Source organism: Scyliorhinus canicula, chromosome 2, assembly GCF_902713615.1.
Source record: "Scyliorhinus canicula chromosome 2, sScyCan1.1, whole genome shotgun sequence".
Lineage (NCBI taxonomy): Eukaryota > Metazoa > Chordata > Chondrichthyes > Carcharhiniformes > Scyliorhinidae > Scyliorhinus > Scyliorhinus canicula.
Genome location: NC_052147.1, coordinates 23,412,989 through 23,428,781, shown reverse-complemented (window position 1 = coordinate 23,428,781; position 15,793 = coordinate 23,412,989). Strand labels below are relative to the sequence as shown.

Below are 15,793 nucleotides of genomic sequence, written 5' to 3'. Positions count from 1 at the left end.
AGTCATCACAGTCCAAACCAGTAGCTTGGTTTTGGAGATTCTGAATGGTGGTTTATGATTGTCAGACTTCAATTTGGCATGTTTAACGGTTGCTCCATTCCATGAATTGGGGGTCATACTGAATATCAGCAATATTCTTTTCACTGATCCAAATCCTGTGTGCATGCAATTTGATTGGGGCTCAGTATGTTTCATGCTGCTTTTGATCTGTGCCGATTGGAAAAATATTGTAACAGGCAGTAACTCTTTGTTGATTTGCAGGGCAATCCAGTTGGACAGAGTGGACTTGGAATGGCTTACTTGTATGGAAAGGGCATCCCAGTGGTGCGTATACTGTCGTTCATACCTGATATGGCTACTTTTGGAGCAAATAATCTCGGGTGGAAATGGAGAGGAGAGCCCAACTTTTGCATTTGGTTATGTCTGCAACATCTTAAAATGGGCTGAAGTCCTGCCGCTGTCAACCCTCTCCCGCCAGTGTGGATTAAACCACCTACCTTACTGGCGGGCGCCAGGGTCCTGAGCGCCGGGGGGTGCCCCTACGATGGCCTGGCCTGTGATCGGGGCCCACCGATCGGCCGGCGGGCCTGTGCCGTGGGGGCACTCTTTTTCTTCCACCTTCGCCATGGTCTTCACTATGGCGGAGGCGGAAGAGACCCCTTCCCCTGCGCATGCGCCGGGATGACGTCAGCAGCTGCTGACGCTCCGGCGCATGCGCGGACTTACGCCGGCCAGCGAAGTCCTTTCAGCGCCAAAGGCCGTTGACGCCAGCCGGCGGAGCGAAAACCACTCCGGCGCGGGCCTAGCCCCTGAATGTGAGGGCTTGGCCCCTAAAGGTTCACGCCACTCCAACACGCCGGGACCCCCCGCCCCGCCGGGTAGGGGAGAATCCCGGCCCTTGTTGAAAGACCGTAAGGGTGGCAGTGATTAGCCCTGTTGCCTCAAAGCACCAGGGACCTGGGTTCAATTTCGGCCTAGGGTGACTGTGAAAGTTGCATATTCTCCCCGTATGTGTGTGGGTTTCCTCCGGATGCCCAGGTTTTGTCCCACAGTCCAAAGATGTGCAGGTTAGGTGGGGGTATCTGGATAGGGTTGGGGAGTGAGCCTTGGTTGGGTGCTTTCAAAGGATTGGTGCAGATTTGATGGGCTGAATGGCCTCCTATACTGTAAAGATTCTGTACTGGAAATATTTTAGGATCCGATCTGAGAAGGCTAACAAAAGCAAACTTTTAAAAATTAATTTACGGGATGTGGGCTGGTTAGGCCAGCATTTATTGCCCATCCCTAGTTGCACTTCTGAAGATGGTGGTGAGTTGCCGCTTGAACCGCTGCAGTCCATGAGGTGCAAGTACATCCACTGTGCTATTAGGGAGGGAGTTCCAGGATGTTGCCCCAGCGACATGAAGTAGCGGCGATATATTTCACAAGTCAGGGTGGTGAGTGACTTGGAGGGGAACCTCCAGGTGGTGGGGTTCCCAGGTATCTGCTGGTCTTGTTCTTCTAAATGGTAGTGGCCGTGGGTTTGGAAGGTGTTGTCTAAGGAACCTTGGGGAAGCAAAAACAGGAAATACTGGACAATCTCAGCAGGTCTGACAGCACCTGTGAAGAGAGATCAAATATTACCTAATACATTGAACAGCCCTCTAAAATATTGAACTAAAGAAAAGGTATGTTGGTATTAGCTAACCCAACCAAAATGTGTTATGAAACACTTTCACTGTGCATCGTAAGTCTGGCAGATACGTAACATTACAAGAACTCCCAGATCTCTAGCGTATTCACTTCTCCCTGCCATGCCTGGTCAACTCCCAGTGTCCTTTAACATTCATTCAATTCCATTTGATCTTTTGGGATTCTGTATCACCAACAAGGCACACCTCTGCAACTACCCATTCTTTATATCTTCTATTCCCTTAAATTTTAACAGAAGCTGAACTCTAGCATCCTGCTTGATATCACAAAAAAGATTCACCTGCTTCCCACAGCAGTAGTTCCTTTGTCTCTGCATCATAAAACAGCAGCCATCCTCTTTCTGACATTGCCTGTGTCACCCTATGTCCTGTTGGAACACTCCATGAATATGTTGCCTCTCTCAAAAGGCATCTGGCCACCATCTTTAAGGCAATTGGGAATGAGAAAAGCAAGCTGGCCATGCCTGTGACACTCATCCCATGAAAGAATAAAGTTTTCCAGGCCAAAAATCCCAACTTTCATCATTGCGTGAGCTTATCCGAAACTCTGCTACTTATAACCTAACCTGCACCATGTCAGGCTTGCCCATTGCCCTGGTGTTGACTGATCTGTATTGGCTCCCAGGGCAGCAATGCAATTGTTTTATTGTCATACTTGTGTTCAAATCCCGACAATCCTCCAAGAACTCTGCATTCCACTGAACAGGGCTCTCCATCCCCCTCTGTTGGCCATCATACATTCAGCCGTTTCTAGAGCATAATCTCCAGAATTCCCTCATTCACTATATAAATACAAGTTATGGTGGTCACCACACTGCCAAATCAAATGCATTCTGAATCTTCAAATGGGAAATAGAAAATGTGAAGAGAAATGTCATTAATTCAGAAACTAAGCAACAAAAAGCTTCCTTTTAGTAATATTACAGGCCTCATGATTATTTTAAACCGGGACACCCAGCCTGTGACAAATAGATAACTAGTCCAAAAATAATTAATTAATCCAGTTTTTTCAGAATGGGAGATTTTGTATGCCACCCTTTTTTAAAAAAAAATTTCTTTGCATTTGAATGCATGCATGCAAACCATGTAATAGGGACAAAAGACATGGGTTCTTCAAATACAAGTTAATCACTATCTGGGTGATTGCTGAACTGAATGGCTTTGTGTTCTTGCTGAAAATCTGATGTAGTGCATGTGAGATTGAATGCAAGTATAGGTAATAATTTTTCCTCCTTTTTAATAGAATCATGAATTGGCACTGAAGTACTTTCAGAAAGCTGCTGAACAGGGCTGGGTGGATGGACAGCTTCAGCTGGGTTCCATGTATTACAGTAAGCCATTGTTGCATATCTTTACTAGCTATATACACTTACTTAGAAGTTTCCTTATCTGTTCTATACCAGATATATAGCTCCTGGCTGTTTATTTTCTGAAGTGTGCGAATACATCATGCACTCGCACTTTCTCTCTTCTCCTTGTCACCTGCCAGCTCAGTATCTTGTTTTATAAATTATTTAAATGTGACCCAGTGGAAGTTAATGCATTGAATGTTTTTGATTCGTCAGATGGTGAGAAATATATTGGGGTTTTTTCTATGAACAGTGTTATGAATATGCAGGGACGCAGGATGTTGGAATTGATTTTGTCCTGTCCCATCTGCTTCATTGTGTGCACTAGGATCAATAGATGAAAAATCATGTTATTGTACTTTCCGCTTTTGTCATCTATAATCTCAACGCTGCACTATCTCCTCGAGCAGTTGCACTGTCAGATTATTTCTCCTTCAGTGTACCTTTCCGATTAACTGCTGGAACTCTTTAAGATGAGCAAGTGGCTGTTTTCATCTATTCAAATTCTTTTTGAACAAAAGGTCAGGCATCAGGGTTTTGATATATATTTACTAAAGTATCTAGTTTTTTTGTACGAACCTTTTTGATCTGCACGATAAGGTTCTTGGTGCAACTTCTAACAACCTCCTTTCTTTAAAAAATACCCTGCGAGCAATCTCTAATTTTGAAGTTGCTGATTTCCTCACCTCCGTAGAGATATTGGCTACACCCAACTGGCCATATTGGGGGAGGGAGGAAACCAGGTTGCTGATTTTTGCTTTATTTTTGGCTATCGCCATCCTTTGCTTACACCCAAGATGAATTTCAACCACAGCAATTTAATTGAGGCCTAAATTTGATATTTGAAGTATATTTTGCGACAGTGACTATTTGTTTTGTAGATGGCGTAGGTGTGAAGAGAGATTACAAACAAGCCTTGAAGTATTTTAACCTCGCCTCACAAGGTGGACACATTCTGGCTTTTTATAACTTGGCTCAAATGCATGCAATAGGCAGTGGCGTGATTCGATCTTGCCATACAGCTGTTGAGGTAAGAATCTACAACTGGAAATATTCTCAATGCCTTTGCATGTAAGCATTTAAAGTGTAGAAAGATAGTTACTCTTATGAAAATTTAAGGTCCAGTCCACATGATCACATATCTTTGATGTGCAAGCATGCTGTGGTTATGTGACAGCACAAATCTGTTTCATTGGACTCTGTCGTAGTTGGCATTATGCTGATAAATTACTGCACCTTAAATTCTCTCCCTGTAAGAAATCTAATTCCATATGTTTTTTTTTTAATCTGTGATTCCTACCATTGCAACTTTTTTTCCGCTCCCCTCCCATTTCCACAAGTGTCAAAAGTCTTTGAGAATTTTTGTTCATAAATGTTGCCAGACTTGTTTGGCGCAATCAAGTTCAGTCAAATTCTTTGGCGCCTCCATATGTGTATTTTCTACTTCTGGTTGTTGGGATTGTGACTGAACGCAGGATCTTCTCTGCCTTCTCTCCCACCTTGGCCACTGCTGTCAATTGTGCCACCTCAACCACTGGTACAACTGAAAACACCTAACTTCGAACAGCTGAGAATTGCACCTGAAACTGTTGATTCTTGTCTCATTATATAATGCTGAAGAAACCTATTTTCTTGGTGTAAAAAGACAGGAAAAATTGCCACCATGCTGTGTATCTATACAGTTAGCATTGCACCTTGAGCTCTCAAATGGTAAATTATTTCACTGAATTTATACATAATCCTAAATGTCAAACACGGTGCTCGTGTACTTTCTTTGTTCTTTGATTCTTTCAAACTGTTGGTAAAGGCGAACAGGGAATTGACATTTATTTAGAATTCACTTTCTGCTGATTCCCAGTCACTATTTGACTTGAAAGAATGTGCTAGGCAGCTTTAGCAGTTCACAAGATTGATTGGAGAGTGATTGTTAGATCTTTTTGGGTTGCCTCTCACCAGATCTTCAAAGCAATAAGAGTAGACATTTCTTTTCAGATTATGTATTAATTTATGACAGAATTTTGTGTTTGAGTTTGCCTTGGGTAACTTTCTGAAGCATTACCCTTTTTTTTGCAGTTGTTTAAAAATGTCTGTGAGCGCGGTCGCTGGTCAGAGCGACTAATGTCTGCATACAACAACTACAAAGAGGGAGACACTGACTCGGCATTAGTACAGTACTTACTGTTGGCTGAACAAGGCTACGAGGTGGCCCAGAGCAATGCTGCATTCATTCTGGATCAAAGTGAGAACAAAGACTAGTCTAGCATTATTTCATCAGCCTTATTCAAGATTGGTTCAAAATGTGCAATATTTTGATTAACCGTGTTCTGTGATCTGTCACATGACTTAAATTACACTAACAAAACCGGTGACCCACATGGATTTGGATCAGGGAGGAGTCACATTTTTAATATTCTACTTTACGTATCCCAATGGAAACTAAGTTGAATTTATTTTGAAGGGACTCCAATTGCCATGCCATGGAGTGCCTGGTGGTGGAGCTGCTGATAACTAACATTTTTATGAGCTGATAATTGGCACCAGCAAACATTTGGTAAAGTGTAATAACCATAGATGTTGAATTAGTTCAGATCTCACTACGGAAAGAAAGGAACAGTTAGGAGTTGTGAAATGTTGTGTGCCAAACTGTAACAATTTTTATAAAGAAATATTTTATAATCCTAGATATTGAGGGGGCACAGTTAACATAGTCATAATATCCAATGTAGAATTACATTTAATAAAAATGTATTTGAGTGCGAGTCGATATTGATGAGAATTACTGTGCTGGCAAGCGAAGGATTAGGGATTTTTTTTAAGATCAAATGAGCCCATCTTACGGAGTTTAAATGATTCATTGGTCACGTCTTGCCAATGTATTTGTTGGATAAAGTTTTTCGAAGGTCAGTACCAACCAATAAATCCTCAATGTTTTCTATACTATTTTCAGAGGAAGCTAAAATTTTTGGCGAGAATGAAACTTATCCACGAGCACTATTGCACTGGAATAGAGCGGCAGCACAAGGTGAGATTTCAAGGCTAATGAAGAAAGGAGAAATCTTGTGCCGAAGTCCATGGAATCAATTTATTGCAGTTTGATTTGATTTTGAAATGCTGGTAGGAGTGAGAAAATGGACCTTGGTGTGCATCCTTGATTTTTTTGTTTTGAAGCAGTTACTGTTCATTCAAAGCAAATGGTTAGACCCCAGCAACTTCTGCTTGCTTGCATTGTTAACAGTCAAACCACCAGAAGGTGACTGTTCTCCCACAGATAATTAAATTAACAACATGCCTGTGCACTTCCTTTTTTCAAAATGGTTGTAAAGTAGCATTGCAAAAATCCTGTAAGACTCCCTTTTGTAAAATCTAAATATGGAGTTCCAAGTTGTGAAGTTTGCTGGCTTGATAAAAGTAGGTCTTGTATAAAATGATACTAATGCTCAAAACAAGCTTCCAGACTTTATTTTCTGTATTTATTTCATAACGTTCTGGATAAACTCAGGTCTGGCAGTATCTGTGGAGAGGAACAGGAGGTAATGTTTTTGAGTCCATATAGACTATAGAACTGAAGAAGGTAGAAATGTAACAAATTGGGTGGGGGGGGGGGGGGGGGTAGGGGGGAGGAGAAGATGGGGCAGAATAGAAGGCATGGGGTAGGTTGGAGCTAAGGAGAGATTGGCAAATATGTCATGGACAAGAAACAAAATGTGAATAGTGGTATTAAGGACTAAAGTGCTAATAGTGACATACAGGTAGGATAGCAGCATGTGTCAATGGAGAACAAAGATCAGTACTCAGTGACTGACCTACGATCATTAATTCAATTTCAAACCCATTTGGGGCAAGCACAGCTGGTTTTAGTCTCCGCCAGTGCAATAATGAGGGTGTTGCATTGCTTAAAAGTGACTTCTTACAGATGGCCCTTTTCGTGCTACTTTTTTCTCCTTGTGTTGCACCAATTCAAAATGTTCTCAAATTCTTTAAATAATACTTATTGCATGCATGTGTTATAGCATGTTTATAAACAACTTAAAATTAAGCAAGCTGTATTTTTTAAAAATTATAAGTCCTGGGACTATAGATCTGAGCTGATTCTCATTTGAACAGCACTTTGTAAAAAAAGAAAGCAACTACGAAGCCCTTTTTTCTCAAACGTCTAAGTTTTGAGTCGAAGTAATCAAAATAGGGACAGGACATGATTCAGAAACGTGAACTGAAGAGATGCTGCCATCTAGGTGACTGAATACGAAATTGCAATAGAAAAGCCTGCAGTTTAGATTCGGCACACCAGAAGCCTTGACTTCAAATGTCTATTGTGGCATTCCTGAAGAGACTCTCGTAATAAGACACACATGAGGGGAACTAGAATTGCTAACCATCGTGAATGTCAAGTTATGTATATATTTAAATATTTGTGTTTTAGGTTATACAGTTGCAAGAATCAAACTTGGAGATTATCATTTCTATGGTTACGGCACAGACATTGACTATGAAACCGCAGTAATTCATTATAGACTTGCTTCTGAGCAACAGCACAGTGCTCAGGCCATGTTTAACTTGGGCTACATGCACGAAAAGGGCCTGGGCATTAAACAGGTACGAGTTTGAAAATGACATGTCAGTTGTATTTTCCAGTGTTTGTCTTTTTAAATTGAAGAAAAAAACTGACTTCCTTTTGTGCCTCAGCTGTCTTGAATGTGCTAACTTTTGTATTGATTGTATTTTCTAGTGGGTCCTAGGGTGAATGTGCTAAATTGGGGGAAGGCTAATTATAACAATAGTAGGTGGGAACTGAAGAACTTAGATTGGGGGCAGATGTTTGAGGGTAAATCAACATCTGGCATGTGGGAGACTTTCAAATGTCAGTTGAAAGGAATTCAGGGCCGGCATGTTCCTGTGAGGAAGAAGGATAAATATGGCAAATTTAGGGAATCTGGGAGAACGAGAGTTTTGTCGGCCTTGTCAAAAAGAAAAAGGAGGCATTTGTCAAGGCGAGAAGGCTGGGAACAGACCACGCCTGTGTGGATATAAGGAAAGTAGGAAGGAACTTGAGCAAGGGGTTACGAAAAGTCTTTGGCAAATAGGCTTAAGGAAAATCCCACTGCTTTTTACACATACATAAAAAGCAAGAGGGTAGCCAGGGAAAGGGTTGGCCCACTGAATGACAGGGGAGGGAATCTTTGTGTGGAGCCAGAGGAAATGGGCGAGGTACTAAATGAATACTTTGCATCAGTATTCACCAAAGAGAAGGAATTAGTGGATGTTTAGTGTGGAGAAGGGTGTGTAGATAGCCTGGGTCACATTGGGATCCAAAAAGATGAGGTATTGGGCGTCTTGAAAAATATTACGGTGGATAAGTCCCCAGAGCCTGATGGGATCTACCCCAGAATACTGAAGGAGGCAACAGAGGAAATTGCTGAGGCCTTGACAGAAATCTTTGAATCCCCACTGTCTTCAGGCAATGTCCTGGAGGACTGGAGAATAGCCAATGTTGTTCCTTTGTTTAAGAAGAGTAGCAAGGATAATCCAGGGGACTACAGGCCGGTGAGCCTTAAGTCAGGGAAATTACCTGAGAGAATTCTTTGCGACAGGATCTACTCCCATTTGGAAGCAAATGGACGTATTAGCGAGAAGCAGCACAGTTTTGTGAAGGGGAGGTTTTGTCTCACTAACCTGATAGAGTTTTTCGAGGAGGTCACAAAGATGATTGATGCAGGTAGGGCAGTGGATGTTATCTATATGGACTTCAGTAAGGCCTTTGACAAGATCCCTCATGGCAGACTGGTACAAAAGTTGAAGTCGCACGGGACCAGGGATGAACTGGCAAGATGGATACAGAACTGGCTCGGTCATAGAAGGCAGAGAGTAGCAATGGAAGGGTGCTTTTCTGATTGGAGGGCTATGACTAGTGGTGTGCCGCAGGGTTCAGTGCTGGGACCGTGGCTGTTCATAGCATAGATAAATGATTTGGAGGAAAATGTAACTGGTCTGATTAGTAAATTTGCGGACGACACAAAGGGTGGTGGAATTGCAGATAGCGATGAGGACTGTCAGAGGATACAGCGGATTTAGATTGTTTGGAGACTTGGGCAGAGAGATGGCAGATGGAGTTTAATCTGAACAAATGAGGTAATGCATTTTGGAAAGTCCAATACAGGTAGGGAATATACACTGAATGGTTGAACACTCAAGAGTATTGACAGTCAGTTCTAGGTGAACACAGGTGGAGAAGGTAGTCAAGAAGGCATACAGCACGTTTGCCTTAATTGGTCGGGGCATTGAGTATAAAAATTGGCAAGTGATGTTGCAGTTTATAGAACCTTCGTTCGGCCCACACTTGGAGTATAGTAATCAATTCTGGTTGCCACACTATCAGAAGGATGTGGAGGCTTTAGAGAGGGTGCAGAAGAGATTTACCAGGATGTTGCCTGGTATGGAGGGCATTAGCTATGAGGAGAGGTTGAATAAACTCGGTTTGTTCTCACTGGAACTAAGGAGGTTGAGGGGTAGCCTGATAGGTCTACAAAATTGAGGGGCTTAGACAGAGTGGATAGTCAGACTTTTTCCCAGGGTAGAGGGGTCAATTACTAGGGGCATAGGTTTAAAGGTGCAAGGGGCAAGATTTAGAGGAGATGTACGAGGTAAGTTTTTTTTTTTTACGCGGAGGGTAGTGGGAGCCTGGAACTCGCTGCTGGAGGAGGTGGTGGAAGCAGGGACAACAGTGACATTTAAGGGGCATCTTAACAAATACATAAATAGTGAGAATAGAGGGATACGGACTCCGGAAGTGTAGAAGATTTTAGTTTAGAAGGGCAGCATGGTCGGTGCAGGCTTGGAGGGCCGACTGTGCTGTACTTTTCCTCTTGTATTGAGTGCCATTTTAATCGCTGCCATTGGTTTTGAAGTGTACTTGCCACTTGAGTTAGTTGGCTGTCATGTGATCAACAATTTTTTATTTACATAAAGCCTTTAATGTAAGAAAACATTGCAGTGTGCTCCATAATGGTGGTATAAAACAAGATATGACAGAGCCACAGAAGGAGATATTGGGGCTGATGCCCAAAGTGTGTAAAAGGAGTAAAGAAAGATGGAGCTGCAGATGTTTAGAGGGTGGGGGGGAAACCAGAGCATGGGGATTAGGCAACTGAAGGCCAATATTGCCACAGTTAAAATGAGAGATGGTCAAGAGGTTAGAATGAGGGGAGCACTGATATCTGGGATGTTGGACTGGAGGAGATTATTGACGGGGAGAAATGAGACCGTGCAGGAATTTAAAATAGAGGATGAGAATTAAAGGTGTTAACCAAGAGTGCGCCAGTAATGGTAAAGATGTAAGGCAGAATTTACTATTGTTTTCAGACTTTGAATTTATGTTCATCTCCTTGGATTTCTCCTCCTGTCTCTCCATATTTTGTCTTGAATACACATTGATGCTTGTGGATGTGGTTAAAATGTTGCCATGTTGGGAAGTGTATACATACACCCTTGGCGTTCAAATGAAATATAGGAACATTTATTGGTCAGGTTTTGACACTGCACTGTAGTTGCATTTTGTGTGAAGTCAAACTAAACCAGTGAGTCGGCTTCCGACAGCAAGTCTCGAGCTTCAGACAGCAATTCTTTCCCTCGTCACGTTGTAACCCCAGGAGAGGTGTTTTGCATATGAGTAACTGTGCATATATAATGTATTTCTTTTTGGCAGAGGAAATGTGTTTTCCATCAAGTAGTATGAAGAAAATTAAAACAAAATACTGGAACTACTCAGCAGATCATCAGAACTTCACATTGACGTTGGATTGGTGAAACAGCGATATTGCCTGGCTGGCACCAGTTTTTGTTCTGATGGTTTGATTTCTACAAAACGTCGATGTGCTATAGTGCTCCTGATGAGTAGACTCATGCAGTTAGTTGACCACGTTATGATATGAAAGGGAAAATTCTTACCTTTTTTTTTCTGTCCAAAGGATATCTATCTTGCAAAGCGGTTTTATGACATGGCTGCAGAAACTAGTCCTGATGCTCAAGTCCCAGTCTTCCTTGCACTTTGTAAACTAGGCATGATGTATTCACTAGACTACCTGAGTGAAACCAAGGTAAGTAAACAAAAATAGAAGGGCAGTAGAAGTTTTATACTTTTTTTTTCAGTGTCTTGCCTTCTCTAAATATCAGTAATAGTTGGGAATCGTACATTGCGATCCCTGATGCAACATTCTGGGCTGAATTTACCCACAGGCCTCCAGATCCTGGCTTCAGGACCAACTGGGAGTCCTGAGCACTCTTGTTGGCAGCAAGACCGGCAAACAGATATTCCAGGAGACGGCCTCCCAAGCTTGCTGTCCAAGTGAGGACAGCAAGCAGGCTGCTACTGTTGGCAGCAATTAGTTGGGCACTGCTGAGCTAGGTAGGAGTTAGAAGGGTGCCTCAACATGAAGGTGCCCTTGGAACAGTGCACTTAAAATAAAAATGGAGGGGCTAACCCCTCTGAAAGCTGCCACAGAACTTTGCTCTGTGGATTGTGAATCTTTGGGATTCTTTAGTCCAGAGGTCTATGGATGCTCAGGCACTGAGTGTAAGACTGAGACTCGTGGATCTCTGGTCACTGCGGCAGACTGGCCTTCCCCTCCTATTTTTTTACATTGAGCCCAAGGTTTCCCTTCCAGGACCTGACATTACTGCAATTGGGTGTGTTCCAATAGATTTTTGGCTGCTGTTGAAGTTGTATGCTTCACCACAGGCCTAATGTAGGAGGGGAAATCCTACTGCAGAATTTCTGTAGTTTGGGTAACAAGTTAGTATCTTGTGCATTGGAGAAAGTGTGTTGGGGGGTGGGGAGGTGGAGAGCAAATAGAGGAGGAGGAAAGTGCACACCTTTTGTTGCAACTTGATATGTATAAATGAATTTTGAGTGAGTTGGATGCCATTGCAGTTTCTCATTGTGTGAATATCACTTGTGTACTACTGATTTTTCTTGTTGCAGTTCCAAGAGATATGGATGCAGATGGACTTGGACATGCTGCTAGGCCCCGAGTGGGATCTTTACCTCATGACTATACTTGCTCTGCTATTGGGTACTGTGATCGCTTACAGGCAAAGACAGCAGCAGCCTGAGCTCCGGGCACCAGGCCCCCAACAGCCAGAACCTCAACGTGAGCAACAGTAGCAAAGATACAGTCAGTACAGGTGTCTTTCCTCTTGCATCTGCTACACCCTGCCCCATCAAACTGTTTTGTTAATGCAGGAAGGAAAAGTTGGACTCTTGTAAAGAAGTGCACATTTTCTTAATAAAACCAGGCCTATTTTCAGGCTTACTGAGTTTTTAAGCTATTTTGATCAGCATCAGAAGAATAGTTTTATATGAAGTCTAAAAAACTTCTGATCTTTTGAACATTAAAAAAAAACTGTTGATTTACCTGGCATTTTCCAGCAGTTATGTATTAAATTTGTCTGTTTTGAGCATAAAGCTGATTTGTTTTTCATTTAGAAGATGTACACCACTAACAAATCCTACATGAGGGTTAGTCTTCTAGACTAGAAGTGCCACTACGTAGTATAATATTGCAGTCACATGATGGAGCATTGCAGTTAATTGCCATAGAGCTTTGCCATTACTTCGGCTCTTCTATGAAGAACTTGTAACTTTTAACTGAATTTGACAACCGACCTACCCAGTTTTGAAGACCATTAATTTCAACAGCCGCAAGTCCTCGTGGAGCTTTACTGAATGCATTAGTGGGGAAGGCTTTTTTTGTGGCTGCAGAAAGACTTTGAAGAGAGTTGATAAATGCAATCATGCATTTGTCTGTTTTTGGATTAATTTTGCAAATCTGCGAGCAGTTGAGGAATATTTTAAAATTTGACTAATTCCAAAGATGCTTCAGTCCCTTGTTAGAAAAACAAATTCTTGACGTTCATTTTGTTTTTTTGTCAACTCTAGCTCCATAGATTTGATTTTTATTTTGCAAAGCAAGGATCAAATTATCCTGAAACTAGCATGAAACCTTTTGAGTGAACTGTTTTAATTTGCAATCTGTTACATTTGAAGGGAACTTATTTTTATTGGAAAGATTAAATATGTGGAACCAAATCTGAAAAAGCCTGCAGTCAGTTTGGCCTTCAGCCTTGGGCAAAGTAAATCACCTAAAAAGTAAAATACTGCAGATGCTGGAAATGTGTAATTACAAAAATGCTTAGCAGCATCTCGAACCGAAACATTAACTCCTTCTGTCTCCACAGATGCTGCCTGACGTGTTTTTCCAGCATTTTTTTTTTGTTGTTTCAATTATATTAATAGCTGGAAGTAGAAATGTAAACAGACGAAACAGTGGGCTTTCTTGAAGGACGTTTAACTTAGTGGACTGCCACTGATGTTTAATGATGGATTTGAGTAATTGGTAATGGCAGAGCAGAAGGTCGAATTGCAGCTTGACTCATGATGCCTATTATGATGGTGTGATGCTGTTCAGACACGTGTGGGGTGGGTAGGGGCTCTCCTTTATAGTTTAGGGAGTCTTATTGAACATGATCATCTCGTCAAAAAACAGACTAATGATAGCCCCAGTAAAGGTCAATCCTCTTTTCTCTGCCCCCCCCCCCCCCCCCCCCCCCCCCGTCTTTTCTTTGGGAGAGCAATATGGCTGCACTTTGTTTTTGAGACTTGACTTGAGCTAAATTTTGAAAATGCAAGTCCCCCTTTAAAACTGGCAGTGGGATTCTTAGTTGTATTGTAAATGTACTATACTGTAAATGCAATAAGGAAAGCTGTGTAAAATTGTTTAAAAATGTTAATAAGGTGTACAGACTTTTTTAATGTATGGTAACCTTTTTGTGAATTGAAATCCCAGCCCATTTGCCAGCAAAATGTATATTTGTGCTTAAATTTTAATAAAGTGACTGCCTGCTGTAAACTCTACTTTCATTTTAATAATGCACTGGATGTACTCCAGACTTTTGAATGTTGATGCTATAAAATAATTACAATACTGAGTATGCAGACTACAATCAAAGGTAATATTCTACAAGAAGATTCCACCATTTTATCCTTCAAGATTAAAATATTGAATGAGAAAAGGCTACGGAATCCTACTCTTTCCCATTGCGTGCAATCTATCCGAGCATTGGTAAACTGCATCATACTCATTTTAATCCTTGGTCAAGGAGCTCCAAAGCTGATGTTTCCAAATAAACTTGAGGAAATGAGGAACGAGAGATGTCTGCAACATTGGCAGCACAGAAAATATTTCTGAACTCTATTATTCTTGGATGCGCAAATCTTTACTCTGCAATTTATCAAGCTTGGATCTTAGAACGGAAGTCACAGTAATGACTTCTGATTCCATACCCGTCATTGCTGTTTAACTTTTTTTACTTTATTTTGGGAGCTGGGACAAATAGAATTTATTTTTGTAACCGGGTTTTCAATTAGAATAAATCAATGTATTCCAATTCTCTTCCCGCACCTAGTCATGTCATAAGGCAGACTTTTGTCCTGTTTTCCATAGCTGGTTCTTCCTGGCGCAGATTGCTTGTCTGTCGCCAGAGGTTTATAACGTGAGGGGTTCCACTCCATATCAAGGGTGGCTGATCAGGAGTGTCTCCTGCTCTTGTTGCCGGTCATTGGTTGTGTTGGAAGGATTTTTGCAGTTTGATACTTGACCTGTGTGGCCTGGTTATGAACGCAATGTCCTTGGCCATCAGGTCCTTGGGTAGGGCAGGGACGCTGCACACTGCACCGCAAGACCTAAATCATTGTGTAAACCACTTTAATGCAGTGAATTTTGCAAGCTCCTGTTGTCTCATTTTAACATGAGGCACCTTGTTTATGCTCTCCATGAAATAATTATCTCCAAGTTACCCACCTGAAGGTGGAAAAATTTGTGACATGTTTGTATGTATCAGATGTAACAGGATAATGTAACTTGATTGGGTATATATTTTATGCATGGCACTTTAAGTGCAAGAGCTTAAATTTCACACTGCTGTTTTTGATGTACTGCTGTTTTTGATGTCCTGCAAGTTGTATTGGGCATTTCCACAATACTCGTGGTAGGAGACTACAGGAATAGTTAACTAAGTTGTGGACGTTGCCCTGACTATGCTGTAATAAACATACCAGTTTTGCATTTCTGGCCCCCCTTGTGTAAAATCTATGCCATGTTTGAATGGTCCTGTGAAGAAAAATGTGCAAGGATTAGTGTGCTTTTGTTAGGAGTATTTTGCATGTTACACTGGATTGTATATGCAGATCCAATCTTAAATTAACATCTTTTATTTTTGTATCATATCCATATTGTATCATAACACGTGTCAAAGTGCCATGGGAGAGACCATGGGTGTAATTTAACCACCATGTGTCAGCATGGATCTGGGTGCATCGGTTCAATAATGGGAAAGGCAAAAACCTAGATTTGCGCCAGGCACAAATCAGTTTGCTATCTAACTGGCCCACTCCCAATGGAGAGTTCCGGATTGGGCCCAAATACGGATAGCATATTATTAACCCTCATTTACATAAATTTCCATCTCATTCGTGACATTAAAGTCTAACGTAATAGCCTCCTGGGAACTAACTGGCTCCCCAGTGAGAAATCGCGCAGGTGTCGTTTAGTACTCCTTTTTAAAACTGCAGCTGACACAATGGCTGAAGCCACTTTAGGTGAGGAACCACTTCCATGTTTCGGCATGCAACTCCAGGGCACTGGAACTGCTGCCCAGTGCTCAGGTCTGTGGGTGGGGAGATTGGGCTTGGCTGGGGGCTGA

At 41.8% G+C, this 15,793-nt stretch overlaps 1 protein-coding gene across 1 annotated transcript in view; it reads left to right on the top strand.

Annotated features, from left to right (window-relative positions):
- sel1l (SEL1L adaptor subunit of ERAD E3 ubiquitin ligase) overlaps positions 1 to 15,156 on the top strand; it is a 53,600-nt gene extending 38,444 nt beyond the window's left edge. The window contains exons 15-22 of the mRNA XM_038774707.1: positions 262 to 324; positions 2,935 to 3,022; positions 3,922 to 4,070; positions 5,114 to 5,279; positions 5,988 to 6,062; positions 7,461 to 7,633; positions 11,002 to 11,130; positions 12,015 to 15,156. Coding sequence (XP_038630635.1) covers positions 262 to 324; positions 2,935 to 3,022; positions 3,922 to 4,070; positions 5,114 to 5,279; positions 5,988 to 6,062; positions 7,461 to 7,633; positions 11,002 to 11,130; positions 12,015 to 12,197 — 1,026 coding nt within the window. The 3' untranslated portion in view covers positions 12,198 to 15,156. The remainder of the gene's footprint in view (positions 1 to 261; positions 325 to 2,934; positions 3,023 to 3,921; positions 4,071 to 5,113; positions 5,280 to 5,987; positions 6,063 to 7,460; positions 7,634 to 11,001; positions 11,131 to 12,014) is intronic.
- Positions 15,157 to 15,793: the final 637 nt, after the last annotated feature.